General features: G+C 48.4%; 1 protein-coding gene across 1 annotated transcript in view; it reads left to right on the plus strand.

The window, feature by feature from the left end:
- Window positions 1–24,287, plus strand: part of LOC139413868 (probable JmjC domain-containing histone demethylation protein 2C) — a 236,858-nt gene that overhangs the window by 175,133 nt on the left and 37,438 nt on the right. The window contains exons 11-18 of the mRNA XM_071161700.1: window positions 5,390–7,576; window positions 8,210–8,613; window positions 14,914–15,115; window positions 17,409–17,623; window positions 19,007–19,159; window positions 20,812–20,901; window positions 21,973–22,100; window positions 23,600–23,822. Coding sequence (XP_071017801.1) covers window positions 5,390–7,576; window positions 8,210–8,613; window positions 14,914–15,115; window positions 17,409–17,623; window positions 19,007–19,159; window positions 20,812–20,901; window positions 21,973–22,100; window positions 23,600–23,822 — 3,602 coding nt within the window. The remainder of the gene's footprint in view (window positions 1–5,389; window positions 7,577–8,209; window positions 8,614–14,913; window positions 15,116–17,408; window positions 17,624–19,006; window positions 19,160–20,811; window positions 20,902–21,972; window positions 22,101–23,599; window positions 23,823–24,287) is intronic.

Here is a 24,287-nt window from a genome sequence, read left to right on the forward strand (position 1 = left end):
AGGAGGAACGTTCTATTATATCTTGTGTTAACATATCATTAATGAGTCCCTTCTGGATGATTAGCTTCGCTGGGGACAAACGATATGGCTTTTGCTTGATCGGCATTTCCTGTGTAAGGAATATTTTGTGCTTCAGGAGCCCGGTGCGTCCTAGCCTTGAAGTACATACATCAGCATTATTCTGCAGCTGTTCCAACAGCCTTAACTCCTCTGGATGTTCCAGCTGAGCTCTTCTTACAGCCTGTAAAAGGAGATCGTCAGAAGGATTATCAAGGGTTAGTGGTAACGGAGCAACGGCAGAGAAGACTGCCACATTTGAACCCCAATCATGTAACTTCGTAGCTTCTGATTGGAAGAAATGCTTCTTGCTCGGATTGTATGGAAACCAGTAGCAATTGTGTGCGATATCAATCTGGACACCACTGAAGTACATGAAATCAATTCCCAACACGACAGGAAAAGCAAGGTTCTTGGTTTGTAGGATAACTGAAGGAATCATATAGGAGCGGTTACACAGGCGGAACTCTACCTCACTCCATCCAAGTGGTCGTTTAGCCTCACCATCAGCCAGATAGAGTGGACCTTCTGTCCACGGCTTCAAGTTGTATTGCGGACCTTTAACCTCCTTCCACAGTTTCTCATTGAGCAGTGTGTAGGATGACCCGGTGTCCAGGATGGCTCTTCCTGTCCATGGGCCTATGGACAGGGGTAACACCAGTTGGTGCGGTATGAACTGAAAGGAAGGGGATGTCGATGGGGGGGCGTAGGCAGTGACTCTTGGGATTTCAGCTCTGGTTAAAGCACCCAGAGAAGGATGGTCATTCCTGCGAAGAGAGTTAGGTGTGTTGGCCTGTTGTGATTTGTGGTTTCTGGAAGGGTTTTCTTGATACGGTCTTGGACATGTAGCTGAAGAATGTCCCTTTTGGCTACATCTCCAACAGAACATGAGAGGGGTCATGGCTTGAGACTCTGGCTGTTGTTGATGGTCTGTCTTGGGTAACGGTTTGGGTGTCTGTTTCTTTCTTTGGTCATATTGCTGTTGGCATTCTCTGTCCTTCTCAAACTGCTGTCCCAAGCGAACCAGTCCATCGACAGTGGTGACTCGTTCTCGGAGTTGACTGGCTAGTAGTGGGTTGATGTTCTTCAAAATCAATTTAATGACCTCTTCCTCCTCAATGCCAGGTTTCCACCTTCTGCACAGGGAGTGGTAACCGTATGCAAAGTCACGGATACTCTCTTTCTCTCTTTGTACTCGATTCCTGACTCTGTCTGCCAACTCATCTGTGTAGTCCTCAGACAGAAATGCAGAGGAAAACTTGGCCTCAAAGTCAGCCCAGAAGGTAGTGGTGAGACGTGCCACATCCCACCAGTCTCGAGCTGTCCCATGCAACACATTCCTCAATGTGGCAAGGAGTTCTTCGTCAGCCAGGGGATTGAGGGCAAGAAAGTCACGACATCTTTCTAGGTACATTAGCGGATCAGGACTGTCATCTTTTTTCCCAAAGGTGGGAAATTGCAATTTAATGGGCATCGCCCCCACATGACGTCTACTCAATTCACCATGAACAAACGAGCTAGGAGGGATTGAGGAAGTAGAGGGGGAGGGCGTTATCGGACAATGAAAATTAACACCAGGATGCATGGTGGATTGCATCCTGCAAGGGGTGGCTGTAGCATGGCCTTGTCTTGGCTCTTCAGAGGTGCCAGCTTGGCCCTCAGTGGTCTGAACAGAAGTGGACACCAGAGAAACTCTGTGTAAGGAGTTGTGCCTAATGGAGGCCATGTCCACAGACACGTCATCCAACATTTTAACACAATTAGAGAGCTCTGTTTGCAAGTGGTCTACAGTGTTAACCATGGGAGAAAAAACTGAATTAACGTCCTTGAGGACCTCAGTGTGATGATGTTGCAGGCGCCATTGGAGAGTGGCAGTGAGTTGGTTTCGTTGGTAGTCAAACTGCCTGTCCATGGCACCAGTAATTTCCCGTCTTCCACTCTCACTGAGCTCTGTCAGTGTGTGGGTTAGAGTGCTCAGTGAGTTTCTGAATTCCATGGCACTCTGTTGTTGCTCTTCCCTCAGACATTTAAATTTATCGTGGATAAGAGTTTGGAGATGTTGTTGAGTCCGACGAATATCAAGGATGTCACCTTGAAGTTGTAAGACTCCCACCTCTGGAGATAAACCAGACAATGGAAGAAGGTTGGGTGTCAGAGGGAGGGCTAGCTCAGTACTTCCACACAGATCCATGTCAATAAGTGAGTAACTGGTTAGACCTCCTGTGGCCTGTGGTTCAGACCGAGCATTCAGATTCCCAGGGCTCTGGCCCAAATCAACTCCATTATCTCCATTCACATTATGATTTGTATTGTCAGCTTGATGGTCAGAATGGCCCTGTATATTCCCATTGACAGGTATGACATGGATGAGCACATTATCTTGGGGTGAATCCATTGTTTTAATTCCACACAAAAGATTTGCTTTGGTTAGTTCTCAATGTTGAGCTGTCCCATCTGGGGTGCCATTTTTTATGTAACGGTTTTGACTTGAGGTTATTTTTTTTATAGGGGTGCCAGGTAGGTTGTGCCTACCAGAGAAAACATTGGTCTCTCCTTTTAGTTTGGGAGGGAATGAGTCCCATCTGGTCCGTCAAGTCTACACCATACAAAGGACTTATGTAAACGTCAGAAGGGAAATCAACTTTTCATAAACCCTTAAAACATTGAAAGAACTTCAAAAACAACTATTCTTTTGCGTGGGTTGTATTAGCAACATCAATGGATTACACACACATAATAATATAATACAATGAGTTCTGGTTCCTCCAGAAATGTCCTGTACCTCGGGCCTAAAAAGAGTCCCGCCCGGTAAAGGAGTTCAGTGAACTCAAGTGACTTTGGTCACGCAATGTTGGTCCGTTCATTCCGTGTAGCGTAAACCCAGTATTAAATCATACAATCAATATAACCATTTTACCACAGAACTTTAAAGCGTATCTGCTCTTACTAATTCCTCAACTACATCTAACTACATAAATCATCACCGTATATATCATATCAAAACAAATGAAATACCGTATACAAAAAAGGTGGTAGTCAGTCGGTCAGTCAGACAATCCAATCCGCCACCAGATCTCCAGCGGAGAAAGGCCACGAAGAATAGAGAGGAGTAGTCCACGGACGCAAAGAGTGGATCCGATCCTGGGTAAACTCTCAGGCTACAAAACACACGTTTAACAGCAACAAAACAACCGGAATAGAGAAGCTTCGGGAACACATCCTCAGTCACGTCTCCATCACAAACGCCACTTTTGCGCAGCTGATGCTGGCTATTTAATTGGGAATTAAAGGGCAAGCACCCTATTGGAAGGAGAAGCACTGAGACGGCTCAAAATAATTCAGGGCCGTCACACTACTGAGGGCTGTTCTGCTGTTATACACCATGTCCTAGTTATTCCTACTGAGGGCTGTTCTGCTGTTATACACCATGTCCTAGTTATTCCTACTGAGGGCTGTTCTGCTGTTATACACCAGGTCCTAGTTATTCCTACTGAGGGCTGTTCTGTCTGCTGTTATACACCATGTCCTAGTTATTCCTACGGAGGGCTGTTCTGCTGTTATACACCATGTCCTAGTTATTCCTACTGAGGGCTGTTCTGCTGTTATACACCATGTCCTAGTTATTCCTACTGAGGGCTGTTCTGCTGTTATACACCATGTCCTAGTTATTCCTACTGAGGGCTGTTCTGCTGTTATACACCATGTCCTAGTTATTCCTACTGAGGGCTGTTCTGCTGTTATACACCATGTCCTAGTTATTCCTACTGAGGGCTGTTCTGCTGTTATACACCATGTCCTAGTTATTCCTACTGAGGGCTGTTCTGCTGTTATACACCATGTCCTAGTTATTCCTACTGAGGGCTGTTCTGCTGTTATACACCATGTCCTAGTTATTCCTACTGAGGGCTGTTCTGCTGTTATACACCATGTCCTAGTTATTCCTACTGAGGGCTGTTCTGCTGTTATACACCATGTCCTAGTTATTCCTACTGAGGGCTGTTCTGCTGTTATACACCATGTCCTAGTTATTCCTACTGAGGGCTGTTCTGCTATTATACACCAGGTCCTAGTTATTCCTACTGAGGGCTGTTCTGCTGTTATACACCATGTCCTAGTTATTCCTACTGAGGGCTGTTCTGCTGTTATACACCATGTCCTAGTTATTCCTACTGAGGGCTGTTCTGCTGTTATACACCATGTCCTAGTTATTCCTACTGAGGGCTGTTCTGCTGTTATACACCATGTCCTAGTTATTCCTACTGAGGGCTGTTCTGCTGTTATACACCATGTCCTAGTTATTCCTACTGAGGGCTGTTCTGCTGTTATACACCATGTCCTAGTTATTCCTACTGAGGGCTGTTCTGTTGTTATACACCATGTCCTAGTTATTCCTACTGAGGACTGTTCTGCTGTTATACACCATGTCCTAGTTATTCCTACTGAGGGCTGTTCTGCTGTTATACACCATGTCCTAGTTATTCCTACTGAGGGCTGTTCTGCTGTTATACACCATGTCCTAGTTATTCCTACTGAGGGCTGTTCTGCTGTTATACACCATGTCCTAGTTATTCCTACTGAGGGCTGTTCTGCTGTTATACACCATGTCCTAGTTATTCCTACTGAGGGCTGTTCTGCTGTTATACACCATGTCCTAGTTATTCCTACTGAGGGCTGTTCTGCTATTATACACCAGGTCCTAGTTATTCCTACTGAGGGCTGTTCTGCTATTATACACCATGTCCTAGTTATTCCTTCTGAGGGCTGTTCTGCTGTTATACACCATGTCCTAGTTATTCCTACTGAGGGCTGTTCTGCTGTTATACACCATGTCCTAGTTATTCCTACTGAGGGCTGTTCTGCTGTTATACACCATGTCCTAGTTATTCCTACTGAGGGCTGTTCTGCTGTTATACACCATGTCCTAGTTATTCCTACTGAGGGCTGTTCTGCTGTTATACACCATGTCCTAGTTATTCCTACTGAGGGCTGTTCTGCTATTATACATCATGTCCTGGTTATTCCTTCTGAGGGCTGTTCTGTCTACTACTGTTGACCAGAGCCCTATTCCCTATATAGAACACTACTGTTGACCAGAGCCCTATTCCCTATATAGAACACTACTGTTGACCAGAGCCCTATTCCCTATATAGAACACTACTGTTGACCAGAGCCCTATTCCCTATATAGAACACTACTGTTGACCAGAGCCCTATTCCCTATATAGAACACTACTGGTGACCAGAGCTCTGTGTGGGAATAGTGTACCATTTGAGATGTAACCTATGACTTCCTGTCTGGTCTGTAGTTGAATGTTTTTTATTTCTCTCCTCAGGGATTTGAAGGGTTTTGTGGACCCCATCAGAACCATCACTCTGGCCCACCTGAAGCAGGAGCAGGACCGCAGCAGAACCCCGACCGGGAAGGACAGTCACCTGCACCAGCTCTACCTGGAGGCCTGTAATAAACAACAGCAGCAGAGGATGGCCCAGCAGCAACAACAGGAAGCAGGGCAGAGGGACCGGGCCAGTAAGTATAAGGAGGAGAACAGACGGATCCTCCAGGAGAGCATTGAGGTGGCCCCCTTCACCGCTAAGATCCGCTCCAGTGAGACCGACAGGGAGCCTAACCCCTACCCCCGGATCCCCTCGCTCCCCTCCCTGCCCCACCCCTACCCCCGGATCCCCTCGCTCCCCTCCCTGCCCCACCCCCAGCGCCCCCACCAGGAGAAGGAAACGGAGCCCCCTGCTGTAGACCTGTATCAGTTTAAACAGCAGTCCCAGCACAGTCTCCCCCCCAGTAACTACTTCACTACCCTGTCCAACAGTGTGGTCAACGAGCCACCGCGTCTCTACCCCTCTAAAGAGCTCAACTCATACTTTGACAAGGTGAGCAGGGAGCAGGAGTCTGCAGCAGTCTCTAGTCTCTCACTGGGAGGAGGGGCAGCGTTCAGCTCCAAGTCCCTGTCCAAACCCCCTCCTCTCATCAAACACCAGGCTGATGGGGAGGGTCTGCTAGGGAAGATATCAGAGCAGCTGAACCAGCAGGTAAGCCTATCCAACATGCAGAGGTATCGTCTCAGTACCATAGTCAGCCCTGTTAGTCCAGACCTCTCGCCGTCCTCCAGTCAGAGCCAGACCCGAACCCACTGTCAGACCCAGAGCCAGACCCAGAGCCAGACCCGAACCCACTGTCAGACCCAGAGCCAGACCCGAACCCACTGTCAGACCCAAGCCCAACTAAGGTGTATGCCAGCACTGCACCGTGCCCCCGTGTTCCACCCTCCTATCCAGCAGACACTGGACAGGAAGGAGGTGGGCTACGGCCGTTTGTCTCCACCCACCCTGACCCCCATCCAGCCAGTCAGCTCGGCCGGTAAGGTGTCTGAGCAACAGAAACCGCCCACCCTTCTGCCCGAGCTACGGGAGGTCAGCGCCGTGTGTAAGGGCGGGGCAGCGATGAACTCATCCGAGGTGTGGCGAGCCGGCGACTCTCAGAGCCACGAAAAGCTGGGATGGCATTCTGAGAGGAGCCCCGGCAGGAAGCCTGGGGCCACCACGGCGTCTGTTATCGTCCGTCCCTCTACGTGTATAAAGTACGACGGCTCGCCAGGCGCCAAGACCTCTTCCTCGGCCAAGGACTCTCTGACGGGGAGGATGTTCCCAGGCGGCAGGCCTCAGACAGTCTGTCTGAAACTGGCCTATGAGAGAGACAGGGAGTCTGGAGGGAAGGTGATCCTGCCAAACACTAACTTGGAGGAGGCTGTTTGCGTGCAGCAGTACAATAACAACTTTATGAGAGTGTCCCAGTCTCAGGGAACCTTTCCAGTCTCCGTCTCGGCTTCTGCCAACTCTGTGTGCAATAGGAGTAGTGATGTGACTAGGGCAGTCTCCAACATGGCTCCCTACGGTGGGCTGAGTAGAAGACAAGAGAGAACCTACTGTGGGCCCAACACCTCCAGCGCTAGCAGGACAGAGAGCTGTGGCCCTCGGGGCAGGGCCTTCCACTCAGGGCCTGGGTTAGAACCAAGGGCCGAGCTCCAGCAACAGGAGGGGAGCTCCTCCAGAACCTCATCCCCCAACCTGCAACCCGGGCCCAGCCTGGCCAGCAGCACCCAGGCCTCTCCCAACCCCAGCCAGTCCTACTATGGGAGCTTTATCCATCTGAAGAAGCACAAGGCAGCGTTGGCAGCAGCCCAGCAGTCCAGAGGTCCTAGCAGCAGCTCCAGTGGTAGTGGTCCCGAGAGCCTGATTGAGCCATCTAACAGTAAAGCTCTTCACATCTCCCCTCCACCTCCCCTTGCCTCGGCCTCAGCCCAGAACCACAGAACCACAGCAAGCCCAGGACCATATCAAGCAGGAGCTAGCCCCAGCCCTGGCCCCCTCCCCAATGGCCAGCCAGCCCAGATGAACCAGAACCAGTCTCAACCCAACTACCACAAGCTGAAGAAGGCCTGGCTCACCAGACACTCAGAGGAGGACAGGAACATAAACACTATGATGAAAACAGAGGAGGCTGATAAGTCTGTTACCACCACTGTGAGCCCCTCTGTGTCCAAGTCTGTTACCACCACTGTGAGCCCCTCTGTGTCCAAGTCTGTTACCACCACTGTGAGCCCCTCTGTGTCCAAGTCTGTTACCACCACTGTGAGCCCCTCTGTGTCCAAGTCTGTTACCACCACTGTGAGCCCCTCTGTGTCCAAGTCTGTTACCACCACTGTGAGCCCCTCTGTGTCCAAGTCTGTTACCACCACTGTGAGCCCCTCTGTGTCCAAGTCTGTTACCACCACTGTGAGCCCCTCTGTGTCCAAGCCTGTTACCACCACTGTGAGCCCCTCTGTGTCCAAGCCTGTTACCACTACTGTGAGCCCCTCTGTGTCCAAGTCTGTTACCACCACTGTGAGCCCCTCTGTGTCGAAGGCTGTTACCACCACTGTGAGCCCCTCTGTGTCGAAGGTTGTTACCACCACTGTGAGCCCATCTGTGTCCATGTCTGTTACCACCACTGTGAGCCCATCTGTGTCCATGTCTGTTACCACCACTGTGAGCCCCTCTGTGTCGAAGGCTGTTACCACCACTGTGAGCCCCTCTGTGTCGAAGGCTGTTACCACCACTGTGAGCCCCTCTGTGTCGAAGGCTGTTAACACCACTGTGAGCCCCTCTGTGTCGAAGGCTGTGAGCCCCTCTGTGTCTGAGATGGAGATGATCAAGCCTTGCACCGTCACTCTGATTGCCTCTACCTCCAGTGATGTGGAGATGAAGATAGAAGAGGTCAAAGGTCAGGAGGACAAGATGGCCGCTGAGGACAGGAATACGCGGCGTGGGAGCAAGAGGGTGTACGACCACGACTCGGCCTCAGAGAGCGGAGAGGACTCTGACGCCAGCGAGAGCAGCAAGCAGGAGCAGAGGGCGAAGAGGCAGCCCAAACCCACCTACAAGAAGAAACAGGACGACATGCGCAGGAGGAGAGGAGACGGAGAGAAAGATGAGGATGAGCTGAAACCCAACGGGATCTTTAGGAGCGCCAGGGAGAAGACCAAGCTGAAACTGTCCAGCAACAGTAAGTCTAGCATTAAAGGGACATTTCAAAATGTTTCAACTTCAGATTCACCCTCACCACCCCAACACCGACATATCATCTCCACCCCAACACCAACATATCATCACCGCCCCAACACCAACATATCATCTCCACCCCAACACCAACATATCATCTCCACCCCAACACCAACATATCATCTCCACCTCAACGCCAACATATCATCACCGCCCCAACACCAACATATCATCACCAACACCAACATATCATCTCCGCCCCAACACCAACATATCATCTCCACCCCGACACCAACATATCATCACCAACACCAACATATCATCACCAACACCAACATATCATCTCCACCCCAACACCAACATATCATCACCGCCCCAACACCAACATATCATCTCCACCCCAACACCAACATATCATCTCCACCCCAACACCAACATATCATCTCCACCCCAACACCAACATATCATCACCACCCCAACACCAACATATCATCACCAACACCAACATATCATCTCCGCCCCAACACCAACATATCATCTCCACCCCGACACCAACATATCATCACCAACACCAACATATCATCACCACCCCAACACCAACATATCACACCAACACCAACATATCATCACCAACACCAACATATCATCACCACCCCAACACCAACATATCACACCAACACCAACATATCATCACCACCCCAACACCAACATATCACACCAACACCAACATATCATCACCAACACCAACATATCATCACCACCCCAACACCAACATATCACACCAACACCAACATATCACACCAACACCAACATATCATCACCACCCCAACACCAACATATCATCACCAACACCAACATATCATCTCCACCCCAACACCAACATATCATCTCCACCCCAACACCAACATATCATCTCCACCCCAACACCAACATATCATCTCCACCCCAACACCAACATATCATCTCCACCCCAACACCAACATATCATCACCGCCCCAACACCAACATATCACCGCCCCAACACCAACATATCATCACCAACACCAACATATCATCTCCGCCCCAACACCAACATATCATCTCCACCCCGACACCAACATATCATCACCAACACCAACATATCATCACCACCCCAACACCAACATATCACACCAACACCAACATATCATCACCATCCCAACACCAACATATCATCTCCACCCCAACATATCATCTCCACCCCAACACCAACATATCATCTCCACCCCAACACCAACATATCATCTCCACCCCAACACCAACATATCATCTCCACCCCAACACCAACATATCATCACCAACATATCATCACCGCCCCAACACCAACATATCATCACCAACACCAACATATCATCACCGCCCCAACACCAACATATCATCTCCACCCCAACGCCAACATATCATCTCCACCCCAACGCCAACATATCATCACCACCCCAACGCCAACATATCATCTCCACCCCAACACCAACATATCATCTCCACCCCAACACCAACATATCATCTCCACCCCAACACCAACATATCATCTCCACCCCAACACCAACATATCATCTCCACCCCAACACCAACATATCATCTCCACCCCAACGCCAACATATCATCTCCGCCCCAACACCAACATATCATCACCGCCCCAACACCAACATATCATCACCACCCCAACACCAACATATCATCTCCACCCCAACACCAACATATCATCTCCACCCCAACACCAACATATCATCTCCACCCCAACACCAACATATCATCTCCACCCCAACACCAACATATCATCTCCACCCCAACACCAACATATCATCTCCACCCCAACACCAACATATCATCTCCACCCCAACACCAACATATCATCACCACCCCAACACCAACATATCATCACCACCCCAACACCAACATATCATCACCACCCCAACACCAACATATCATCACCACCCCAACACCAACATATCATCTCCACCCCAACACCAACATATCATCTCCACCCCAACACCAACATATCATCTCCACCCCAACACCAACATATCATCTCCACCCCAACACCAACATATCATCTCCACCCCAACACCAACATATCATCTCCACCCCAACACCAACATATCATCTCCACCCCAACACCAACATATCATCTCCACCCCAACACCAACATATCATCACCGCCCCGACACCAACATATCATCACCGCCCCGACACCAACATATCATCTCCACCCCGACACCAACATATCATCTCCACCCCGACACCAACATATCATCACCAACACCAACATATCATCACCATCCCAACACCAACATATCATCACCACCCCAACACCAACATATCATCACCGCCCCAACATCAACATATAATCACCGCCCCAACACCAACATATCATCACCGCCCCAACACCAACATATCATCACCGCCCCGACACCAACATATCATCTCCACCCCGACACCAACATATCATCTCCACCCCAACACCAACATATCATCACCATCCCAACACCAACATATCATCACCACCCCAACACCAACATATCATCTCTACCCCAACACCAACATATCATCTCTACCCCGACACCAACATATCATCACCAACACCAACACCAACATATCATCACCAACACCAACACCAACATGTCATCACCAACACCAACATATCATCACCAACACCAACACCAAGATATCATCACCAACACCAACACCAACATATCATCACCACCCCAACACCAACATATCATCACCACCCCAACACCAACATATCATCACCAACACCAACACCAACATATCATCACCAACACCAACATATCATCACCAACACCAACACCAAGATATCATCACCACCCCAACACCAACATATCATCACCACCCCAACACCAACATATCATCACCAACACCAACATATCATCACCAACACCAACACCAACATATCATCACCAACACCAACACCAAGATATCATCACCAACACCAACACCAACATATCATCACCAACACCAACATATCATATTCAGCACCACCCCAACATATCATCTCCAGCTCCACCCCAACACCAACAATTCTCCAGCACCACCCCAACATATCATTGCCAGCACCACCCCAACACCAACATATCAATACCAGCCTGCTAAAAGACTGAAATGGAAATATAATAGTACCTATATTAGTGTTGCAGTATCATTCATAACCAGCACCACCCAACATACCATTTCCAGCACCACCCCAACATTACAACATTACCATATCTCCAGCACCACCCCAACATTACAGCATTACCATACATCCAGCACCACCCCAACATTACAGCATTACCATATCTCCAGCACCACCCCAACATTACAACATTACCATATCACTTCCAGCACCACCCCAACATTTCCATATCTCCAGCACCACCCCAACATTACCATATCACCTCCAGAACCATCTCAACATTACCATAATGCCAGCACCACCCCAACATTACCATATCACCTCCAGAACCATCTCAACATGACCATAATGCCAGCACCACCCCAACATTACCATAATGCCAGCACCACCCCAACATTACCATATCACCTCCAGAACCATCTCAACATTACCATAATGTCCACGCCATCTCAACATTACCATATCTACTCCAGCACCACCCCAACATTACCATAAAGCCAGCACCACCCCAACATTACCATATAACTCCAGCACCACCTGACATTAACATGTGGAAGTGGTGCGTTTCTATGTCTTGTAGTAAGAAGATAGAGGAAGATAAGTGTTTTCAATGACATCATCCAATTCGTAGCGAATGCCTCCTCACAATTAGTCAAATTACGTGATGCACACCGACGTTGTCATTGGGAACACTTCCTCTGTTTTACTGCAAAACATAGAAATGCACCATTTTCACCCGTGTTGACGTTGGGGTGGTGCTGGAGATGATGAACGTAAAGGTGTGTTTCTCTGTAAAAGTTTCCCTTTAGTAACGCATGCATAAAGACACACACACACGTAACTCTCCAATGAATATGATTTCAATTTCTAATAGCATTCTAACAAGGTCAACTCAGTCTCTCGGCTCATCATAGGTCAGCTGGCCTTATTTGATTATATATGTTATTATGATGGGTGTTTCTGTTTCTTACACCATGTGGATGTGAGCTGGCTGATGTTGTTATTGGTTCCCAAAGGGGAGAGGTGTATATACTCTGTTTGGAACATGAGACTATCACTAAACTCTCTCTCTGGACGTTCATTATTGAAGTTTGTTTTTTTTCTTCCTATTTTCCGAATCACAAACCAATGAGTTCTTCTTAAATTTCCTTGAGCAATGTTCTCTTGACAATCGTGTAGCGTTCTTTAGGAAGCTTGGTGTTTCCAATAGTGACTTCCTCTCCCGGATGCCCGTACCTCGACTGAGTCCTAGTTGTGGGACGCGGGGATTGACTGGGTCTTTGGTCAGAGCAAATGTCTTGTCTGCCTGGCCGTGGTGCATGCGGTAGCTGCCCACGCACAACCCGACTCCTCTGTGCTCTGTCGCCGGTTGCGACAAGGTACTCGAAGGGAGAGGTTCGATGGGTACTCCCGGCCGCCCGAGCGTGCCTCAGTCGGGCACCGCTTGCCTCTCTTTCTAGACTTTGTCGATGAAGGGTCCGGTCCCACCTCAGTGATCTGGTTGTATACGGACTTTCGAGACCAGGCTAGCTAAACAAGCTCTGCATAGCGTGCTAGCCAGGTTGGCCAACTCGCTGAAGCGAGCTAGCTACTACTAGCTATTCCTGCCTCCCCACGGTGGAGTTGCGGTAGCTCTCTTGTTTAGAACACGTAGCGGTAAGCCTCTTGGTTATTCTATAAGGACCGTGCTACGGTCTAAGAGGCTAGCTAACCTAGCTTACACTAGATAGCTTCCAGCTATAGAACTTTTTCAGGATCTGAGGACCCATGACAAATCTTTTCAGTCTCCTGAGGGGGAATAGGCTTTGTCGTGCCCTCTTCATGACTGTCTTGGTGTGTTTGTTGTTGATGTGGACACCAAGGAACTTCAAGCTCTCAAACCTGTTCCACTACAGCCCCGTTGATGAGAATGGGGACATGCTCGGTCCTCCTTTTCCTGTAGTCCACAGTCATCTCTTTTCTCTTGATCACGTTGAGGGAGAGGTTGTTGTCCTGGCACCACACGACCAGGTCTCTGACCTCCTCCCTATAGGCTGTCTCATCGTTGTCGGTGATCAGGCCTACCACTGTTGTGTCATTGGCAAACTTAATGATGGTGTTGGAGTCGTGCCTGGCCATGCAGTCATGAGTGAACAGGGAGTACAGGAGGGGACTAAGTACACACCCCTGAGGGGCCCCCGTGTTGAGGATCAGCTTGGCAGATGTGTTGTTACCTACCCTTACAACCTGGGGGCGGCCCGTCAGGAAGTCCAGATCCACATGCTTTTGTGAGGTTGTATCGCTTGGATGTCACTGCTCCCATTCTAGTGCACAGTGTGTTTACAGCTGGGACAGGAGAGGGTCGTTAGGCAGAGCGGTCAGCCATGGCCCGTTTCATTTAGTATTCGCTCGGTCCGGCTTGGGGCGCGATTCTTGTTCCCCATAGTTGTGTTGAACTGACAGAAAAGGAACAGAACGTTATGACTTACTACTGTTCCCTGAAGGAGGGTAACCAGGTACAACACCTGCGTCGCCTGGTTCTGGGCTCGGTGAAGAGCGGTACTGAAATGAAGGAATGAATTCAAGCCTCAAGGTTCTTGTTGTGCCTGGTCGTGCAGTCATGAGTGAACAGGGAGTACAGGAGGGACTAAGTACACACCCCTGAGGGGCCCCCGTGTTGAGGATCAGCTTGGCAGATGTGTTGTTACCTACCCTTACAACCTGGGGATGGCCCGTTAGGGAACAGTAGTTATAGTCACAACGTTACGTTTTTATGATCATCTTTATATCCATAATGAGTTGAAATTGAATTGAGCTCAACTCTGGTGTAGAGAAATACATAAGACCTCTAGCTACAGTACATAGGGCTGCATACATCCTGTTCACTATTTATGTCCCCTCCAGTACCAGATGGTATCCCCCGCTCTGTGCTGAAAGACTGATCATGTCTCTGTATTACATATCATAGTAACCGTCTCTCTGTCCCCTCCGGTACCAGATGGTATCCCCCGCTCTGTGCTGAAGGACTGATCATGTCTCTGTATTACATATCATAGTAACCGTCTCTCTGTCCCCTCCGGTACCAGATGGTATCCCCCGCTCTGTGCTGAAGGACCGATCATGTCTCTGTATTACATATCATAGTAACCGTCTCTCTGTCCCCTCCGGTACCAGATGGTATCCCCCGCTCTGTGCTGAAGGACTGGAGGAAGGTGAAGAAGCTGAAGCAGACGGGGGAGTCGTTCCTGCAGGATGACTCGTGCTCCGAGATTGGACCCAACCTGCAGAAGTGTCGGGAGTGTCGTGTTGTTCGCAGCAAGAAGGGGGAGCAGCCGGCTCATTCCCCTGTCTTCTGCCGCTTCTACTACTTCCGCCGGTGAGTCTGATTGGCTGATTCAGTCTCGTTTTGTCTGGTGTCTGATTAACTTGTCCGCTGGTCAGGTGATATTTGATTGGCTGCTCTGTCTCCCGGCTAGTGTCTGATTGGCTGGTCAGATGATATTTGATTGGCTGCTCTGTCTCCCGGCTAGTGTCTGATTGGCTGGTCAGATGATATTTGATTGGCTGCTCTGTCTCCCGGCTAGTGTCTGATTGGCTGGTCTGCTGGTCAGGTGGTATTTGATTGGCTGCTCTGTCTCCCGGCTAGTGTCTGATTGGCTGCTTTGCTCGGCTGGTCCACATTGCCGCCATATGATTAAATGGTTAGAGATTATTTAGGTAATTGTATACGTTCTCCAACAATCTATCTGTTATTGTCTCAGTGAACCCTTCCTCAGTCAGTCCATCTGTTATTGTCTCAGTGAACCCTTCCTCAGTCAGTCCATCTGTTATTGTCTGTCAGTGAACCCTTCCTCAGTCAGTCCATCTGTTCATGTTCCTGTATTAACCTGCTGAAAGGAAAAGAGTAGAATAGAGTACCACTACGACTAGAGTGGAGCCTGTTGGCCAGATAGCCAGCGGAGACTAGACTGTAGCCTGTTGGCCAGATAGACAGTGGAGACTAGAGTGGAGCCTGTTGGCCAGATAGCCAGTGGAGACTAGACTGTAGCCTGTTGACCAGATAGCCAGTGGAGACTAGACTGTAGTCTGTTGGCCAGATAGCCAGTGGAGACTAGACTGTAGTCTGTTGGCCAGATAGCCAGTGGAGACTAGAGTGGAGCCTGTTGGCCAGATAGACAGTAGTCTGTTGGCCAGATAGCCAGTGGAGACTAGAGTGGAGCCTGTTTATCAGACAAAGCAAAGGTGATAGCAACCTCCCGTTAACAAATATGTCAATCCATGTAATCCTCAGTAATCAGGTTGTAGGACAATCCACATTTACTGCTCCTTCTGAGGCTTGTTTTGGTTCTAGGGTTAGTGTTGGTTCTAGGGTTAGTGTTGGTTCTAGGGTTAGTGTTGGTTCTAGGGTTAGTGTTGCTTCTAGGGTTAGTGTTGGTTCTGGGGTTGGTGTTGGTTCTAGGGTTAGTGTTGGTTCTAGGGTTGGTGTTGGTTCTAGGGTTAGTGTTGGTTCTGGGGTTGGCGTTGGTTCTAGTGTCAGTGTTGGTTCTAGGGTTGGTGTTGGTTCTGGGGTTAGTGTTGGTTCTGGGGTTGGTGTTGGTTCTGGGGTTGGTGTTGGTTCTAGGGTTTGTTTTGGTGTTGGTTCTAGGGTTGGTTTTGGTGTCGGTTCTAGTTTTGGTGTCGGTTCCAGGGTTGGTTTTGGTGTCGGTTCCAGGGTTGGTTTTGGTGTTGGTTCCAGGGTTGGTGTTGGTATTGGTTCCAGGGTTGGTGTTGGTGTTGGTTCTAGGGTTGGTTCTAGGGTTGGTGTTTGTTCCAGGGTTTGTTTTGGTTCCGGTTCTATGGTCAGTGATGGTTCTAGGGTTGGTCTTGGTTCCAGGGTTGGTGTTGGTACCGGTTCTAGGGTTGGTGTTGGTTCCGGTTCTAGGGTTGGTGTTGGTTCCGGTTCTAGGGTTGGTGTTGGTTCTAGGTTTAGGGATGGTTCGAGGGTTGGTGTTGGTTCCGGTTCTAGGGTTATGGATGGTTCTAGGGTTAGTGATGGTTCTAGGGAGCCAGTGGTTCTTTATTCTGTCATTATGGTGTTGCCTTCTGACAGGGAGGAGCAACACTCTAATTATCTAGTGTGTGTCTGCGCCTCTCATTAACCTGTTCTCTCTCCCTCTTCTCTCCAGCCTGTCTGTGTGTCTGCGCCTCTCATTAACCTGTTCTCTCTCCCTCTTCTCTCCAGCCTGTCCGTGTGTCTGCACCTCTCATTAACCTGTTCTCTCTCCCTCTTCTCTCCAGCCTGTCCGTGTGTCTGCACCTCTCATTAACCTGTTCTCTCTCCCTCTTCTCTCCAGCCTGTCTGTGTGTCTGCACCTCTCATTAACCTGTTCTCTCTCCCTCTTCTCTCCAGCCTGTCCGTGTGTCTGCGCCTCTCATTAACCTGTTCTCTCTCCCTCTTCTCTCCAGCCTGTCTGTGTGTCTGCACCTCTCATTAACCTGTTCTCTCTCCCTCTTCTCTCCAGCCTGTCCGTGTGTCTGCACCTCTCATTAACCTGTTCTCTCTCCCTCTTCTCTCCAGCCTGTCTGTGTGTCTGCACCTCTCATTAACCTGTTCTCTCTCCCTCTTCTCTCCAGCCTGTCCGTGTGTCTGCGCCTCTCATTAACCTGTTCTCTCTCCCTCTTCTCTCCAGCCTGTCCTACAGCAAGAATGGAGTGATCCGTGTGGACGGCTTCTCCACTCCAGATCAGTTTGATGAGGAGGCTCTGTCCCTCTGGGCTCCTGATGTATACGAGGAGAATGAGTTGGACCCAGACTCCTCCAAGTACATCCTCTCATATATAGGAGACCAGTTCTGTCAGATGGTCACCACTGAGAACACTGCTGCTACATGGATCAAAAAAGATGGTATGGAGAGCACAGAGAAGTGTTGTTGTTAATCTGAAAGGCAGAGGAGCACAGAGAAGTGTTGTTGTTAGTCTGAAAGACAGAGGAGCACAGAGAAGTGTTGTTGTTAATCTGAAAGGCAGAGGAGCACAGAGAAGTGTTGTTGTTAATCTGAAAGGCAGAGGAGCACAGAGAAGTGTTGTTGTTAGTCTGAAAGGCAGAGGAGCACAGAGAAGTGTTGTTGTTAATCTGAAAGGCAGAGGAGCACAGAGAAGTGTTGTTGTTAGTCTGAAAGGCAGAGGAGCACAGAGAAGTGTTGTTGTTAATCTGAAAGGCAGAGGAGCACAGAGAAGTGTTGTTGTTCATCTGAAAGGCAGAGGAGCACAGAGAAGTGTTGTTATTCTGAAAGGCAGAGGAGCACAGGGAAGTGTTGTTAGTCTGAAAGACAGAGGAGCGCAGAGAAGTGTTGTTGTTAATCTGAAAGGCAGAGGAGCGCAGAGAAGTGTTGTTGTTAATCTGAAAGGCAGAGGAGCAAAAATAAGTGTTGTTCATCTGAAAGGCAGAGGAGCAAAAATAAGTGTTGTTCATCTGAAAGGCAGAGAAGTGTTGTTGTTATTCTGAAAGGCAGAGAAGTGCTGTAGTTAATCTAAAAGGCAGAGGAGCACTGAGAAGTGTTGTTGTTAATCTGAAAGGCAGAGGAGCACTGAGAAGTGTTGTTGTTAGTCAGAAAGACAGAGGAGCACAGAGAAGTGTTGTTAGTCTGAAAGACAGAGGAGCACAGAGACATTCTCTCTGTTAGTCTGAAAGACAGAGGAGCACAGAGACATTCTCTCTGTTAGTCTGAAAGACAGAGGAGAACAGAGAAGTGTTGGTTGTTGTTAGTCTGAAAGGCAGAGGAGCACAGAGACATTATCTTCGTTAGTCTGAAAGGCAGAGGAGCACAGAGACATTATCTCCGTTAGTCTGAAAGGCAGAGGAGCACAGAGACATTATCTCCGTTAGTCTGAAAGGCAGAGGAGCACAGAGACATTCTCTCTGTTAGTCTGAAAGACAGAGGAGCACAGAGACATTCTCTCTGCTAGTCTGAAAGACAGAGGAGCACAGAGACATTCTCTCTGTTAGTCTGAAAGACAGAGGAGCACAGAGACTTTCTCTCTGTTAGTCTTAGTGTTCCTGTAGAAAGCTGGGGTCAAACCTCAAACTAGTATCTGTGTGTTTTAACAGGTCAAACCATCCTGAACTGTAGAACAACTAAATGTTTTATTGTGGGTGTTATTGTACCAATGTTAGAGCCCTCTGAGGCCAGACTAGTCTATAAAGTATTCTGCATGAAGGAACCAGTCTGCCTGGAAGTGCTCTGCTGTTGTCTTCATCCTCCCTGTTTGTGTGTGCTTTGCCCTGCAGCCAAGATGGCCTGGAAGAGGGCTGTGAGAGGGGTCCGGGAGATGTGTGACGCGTGTGAAGCCACCTTGTTTAATATTCACTGGGTCTGCCACAAATGTGGCTTCGTGGTTTGTCTGGACTGTTACAAGGCAAAGGAGAGGAAGACCTCCAAAGGTCAGTCAATATTTAGGATGTTAACATTTTAAAACCTCTTCTTTTCCACCATAGACAAGTAGAGGATACAGGTTTCCCTCCCTGCCTGCTATAGTAGTGGTAGGGGACTGACTGTGTGCTTCTGTCTCTGTCTCTCTGTGTCTCTGTCTCCAATTCAAAGGGCTTTATTGGCATGGGAAACATATTGTATTACCTCAACAGGTGAAATAAACATGACTCTCTCTGTCTGTCTGGACGGCAACCCTCCAGCTCCTAGAGAATGTGAAACCCCATCCATCACAGCTCCTAGAGAGTGTGAAACCCCATCCATCACAGCTCCTAGAGAGTGTGAAACCCCATCCATCACAGCTCCTACAGAGTGTGAAACCCCATCCATCACAGCTCCTACAGAGTGTGAAACACCATCCATCACAGCTCCTAGAGAGTGTGAAACCCCATCCATCACAGCTCCTACAGAGTGTGAAACCCCATCCATCACAGCTCCTACAGAGTGTGAAACCCCATCCATCACAGCTCCTACAGAGTGTGAAACCCCATCCATCACAGCTCCTAGAGAGTGTGAAACCCCATCCATCACAGCTCCTAGAGAGTGTGAAACCCCATCCATCACAGCTCCTACAGAGTGTGAAACCCCATCCATCACAGCTCCTAGAGAGTGTGAAACCCCATCCATCACAGCTCCTAGAGAGTGTGAAACCCCATCCATCACAGCTCCTACAGAGTGTGAAACCCCATCCATCACAGCTCCTAGAGAGTGTGAAACCCCATCCATCACAGCTCCTACAGAGTGTGAAACCCCATCCATCACAGCTCCTAGAGAGTGTGAAACCCCATCCATCACAGCTCCTAGAGAGTGTGAAACCCCATCCATCACAGCTCCTAGAGAGTGTGAAACCCCATCCATCACAGCTCCTAGAGAGTGTGAAACCCCATCCATCACAGCTCCTAGAGAGTGTGAAACCCCATCCATCACAGCTCCTAGAGAGTGTGAAACCCCATCCATCACAGCTCCTAGAGAGTGTGAAACCCCATCCATCACAGCTCCTAGAGAGTGTGAAACCCCATCCATCACAGCTCCTAGAGAGTGTGAAACCCCATCCATCACAGCTCCTACAGAGTGTGAAACCCCATCCATCACAGCTCCTACAGAGTGTGAAACCCCATCCATCACAGCTCCTACAGAGTGTGAAACCCCATCCATCACAGCTCCTACAGAGTGTGAAACCCCATCCATCACAGCTCCTACAGAGTGTGAAACCCCATCCATCACAGCTCCTACAGAGTGTGAAACCCCATCCATCACAGCTCCTACAGCAGACAGTGTGTTATTAGCATTAACAGTGTTGTTCTAGTTGATATGATTCCCCATGTTGAGAAGCAGCAGCAGAGGATTCATCCTAATTCTCCAGTTGAACCTGTAAACTCCTGAGAGAGGGGTGGAACATCAACATGGTCTGTTCCCATGTAGTGGCTGAGGCCCAAATGGGACCCTATTCCCTTCATAGTGGACCACTCCAACACCCACAGAGCCCTGGTCAAAGTAGTGCACTATAAAGGGACTAGAGTAGCGTTTGGGAAGCAGTCAGACGGGGTTTCCATGGAGACCTGACAGGGTTTGTTGGTTAGTAATGTGTGTTTTGTTGTTCCTCCAGACAAAGAGCTGTACGCCTGGCTGAAGTGTGTCAAGGGACAGCAGCATGGTCACAAGTACTTGATGCCAACACAGATTATCCCAGGAACTGGTAGGAACCAATGATTTCTGTTCCTCTCTCTCTCTGTCTGGACCTCAGCCTGGGCTGGAATAGCTTTCATTATTCAGTTAGGAAAGTACAACACAAAACAGGACTCCATTACAACAGAGTTAAACTACAAGACAGGACTCCATTACAACACAGAGTTAAACTACAACTCAAGACAGGACTCCATTACAACAGAGTTAAACTACAAGACAGGACTCCATTACAACACAGAGTTAAACTACAACTCAAGACAGGACTCCATTACAACAGAGTTAAACTACAACTCAAGACAGGACTCCATTACAACACAGAGTTAAACTACAAGGCAGGACTCCATTACAACACAGAGTTAAACTACAAGACAAGACAGGACTCCATTACAACACAGAGTTAAAGTACAACTCAAGACAGGACTCCATTACAACACAGAGTTAAACTACAACTCAAGACAGGACTCCATTACAACACAGAGTTAAAGTACAACTCAAGACAGGACTCCATTACAACACAGAGTTAAAGTAAAACACAAGACAGGACTCCATTACAACACAGAGTTAAACTACAAGACAAGACAGGACTCCATTACAACACAGAGTTAAAGTACAACTCAATACAGGACTCCATTACAACACAGAGTTAAAGTACAACTCAAGACAGGACTCCATTACAACACAGAGTTAAAGTAAAACACAAGACAGGACTCCATTACAACACAGAGTTAAACTACAAGACAAGACAGGACTCCATTACAACACAGAGTTAAACTACAAGACAAGACAGGACTCCATTACAACACAGAGTTAAAGTACAACTCAAGACAGGACTCCATTACAACACAGAGTTAAACTACAACTCAAGACAGGACTCCATTACAACAGAGAGTTAAAGTACAACTCAAGACAGGACTCCATTACAACACAGAGTTAAAGTACAAGACAGGACTCCATTACAACACAGAGTTAAAGTAAAACACAAGACAGTACTCCATTACATTGTTCTCCTCTGACAGTAACACTGTGTAGGTCTAACATGCTGACAGAAGTGTGTACTAATGACCAGTGGTCTGTTGTGCAGTTCTGACAGAGGTGGTGAGCGCCATGCATCTGTTCAGGGAGAAGTACAGCATCAGGTCTCCCTGTGTCTGTACTGGGAAACACAACCCTCTACTCAGCAAGCTGCCTGCTACCAACGGAGTCTCTCAGGTATGGAGATACACTGCTGCTGCTCTGTTTCTGCTGCTTCCCAAGTGGAACCCTATCCCCTACATAGGGCCCTGGTCTAAAGTAGTGCACTATGGAACCCTATTCCCTACATAGTGCACTACTTTAGACCAGGGCCCTATGGCACCCTATTCCCTACATAGTGCACTACTTTAGACCAGAGCTCTATGGAACCCTATTCCCTATATAATTCACTACTTTAGACCAGGGCTCTATAGAACCCTATTCCCTATATAATACACTACTGTTGACCAGAGCTCTATAGAACCCTATTCCCTATATAGTGCACTACTATAGACCAGGGCCCTATAGAACCCTATTCCCTATATAGTGCACTACTGTTGACCAGAGCCCTATTGCAACATATTCACTACATGGGAGTAAGGTGGTATTTGGGATGCACATTCAAGGTTTCCAGTACTGCCAACCCCAGTACTGCCAACCCCAGTATTGCCAAACCCAGTACTGCCAAACCCAGTACTGCCAACCCCAGTACTGCCAACCCCAGTACTGCCAACCCCAGTACTGCCAACCCCAGTACTGCCAACCCCAGTACTGCCAACCCCAGTACTGCCAACCCCAGTACTGCCAAACCCAGTACTGCCAAACCCAGTACTGCCAAACCCAAACCCAGTACTGCCAACCACAGTACTGCCAAACCCAGTATTGCCAAACCCAGTACTGCCAAACCCAGTATTGCCAAACCCAAACCCAGTACTGCCAAACCCAGTACTGCCAAATCTAGTACTGCCAAACCCATCCTCTGTCCTGCTCTGGAATCTAGAGCTCTGTCTGTTAGCTCAGTTATATAGACTAGTTAGACCTCTGTTAGCTCAGTAATATAGACTAGTTAGACCTCTGTTAGCTCAGTAATATAGACCAGTTAGAGCTCTGTCTGTTAGCTCAGTAATATAGACTAGTTAGAGCTCTGTCTGTTAGCTCAGTAATATAGACTAGTTAGAGCTCTGTCTGTTAGCTCAGTAATGTAGACCAGTTAGAGCTCGGTCTGTTAGCTCAGTAATGTAGACTAGTTAGAGCTCTGTCTGTTAGCTCAGTTATATAGACTAGTTAGACCTCTGTCTGTTAGCTCAGTAATGTAGACTAGTTAGACCTCTGTCTGTTAGCTCAGTAATGTAGACTAGTTAGAGCTCTGTCTGTTAGCTCAGTGATGTAAACTAGTTAGAGCTCTGTCTGTTAGCTCAGTGATGTAGACTAGTTAGAGCTCTGTCTGTTAGCTCAGTGATGTAGACTAGTTAGAGCTCTGTCTGTTAGCTCAGTAATGTAGACTAGTTAGAGCTCGGTGTAGTCTGTTGAACAGTGTGTCTGTGATGTGTTGTTGTTGACCTGTGTAGTCTGTGACGTGTTGTTGTTGACCTGTGTAGTCTGTGACGTGTTGTTGTTGACCTGTGTAGTCTGTGATGTGTTGTTGTTGACCTGTGTAGTCTGTGACGTGTTGTTGTTGACCTGTCTCTCCTGGTCAGGTTCTCCAGAACGTGTTAAACCACAGCAACAAGATCTCTCTATGTAACGTGAAGACAGAGACTGGGCAGCTGAACCCCATCCAGGGTAAAGCTGAGACTAACGGAGGCTCCAGCCCTGCCTCGGACACCTCCTCTGACTCCAAACTGACTCCCCCGGAGTCCCAGAGCCCTCTCCACTTCCTGGCTGACCTGACTGAACAGAAGTCACGGGAAGACAAGAAAGGTACATCACGGTAGCGCACTCTGTCTGCTGGTCAATCTGACTGTTAGCCCGGCCCGCTGAGAACTTTCCTCTAAGTGTGTGTCTAGTTTGTGTTCTTGTCAGGCTGCCAGCAGCGTTCCAACCCTCCTGTTTAGGGTTCAGTATGACTGTAGTTATACAGCAGCGTTCCAACCCTCCTGTTTAGGGTTCAGTATGACTGTAGTTATACAGCAGCGTTCCAACCCTCCTGTTTAGGGTTCAGTATGACTGTAGTTATACAGCAGCGTTCCAACCCTCCTGTTTAGGGCTCAGTATGACTGTAGTTACACAGCAGCGTTCCAGCCCTCCTGTTTAGGGCTCAGTATGACTGTAGTTATACAGCAGCGTTCCAACCCTCCTGTTTAGGGTTCAGTGTGACTGTAGTTATACAGCAGCGTTCCAACCCTCCTGTTTAGGGTTCAGTATGACTGTAGTTATACAGCAGCG

Source organism: Oncorhynchus clarkii, chromosome 1 (assembly GCF_045791955.1).
Source record: "Oncorhynchus clarkii lewisi isolate Uvic-CL-2024 chromosome 1, UVic_Ocla_1.0, whole genome shotgun sequence".
In the NCBI taxonomy this organism is placed as follows: Eukaryota; Metazoa; Chordata; class Actinopteri; order Salmoniformes; family Salmonidae; genus Oncorhynchus; species Oncorhynchus clarkii.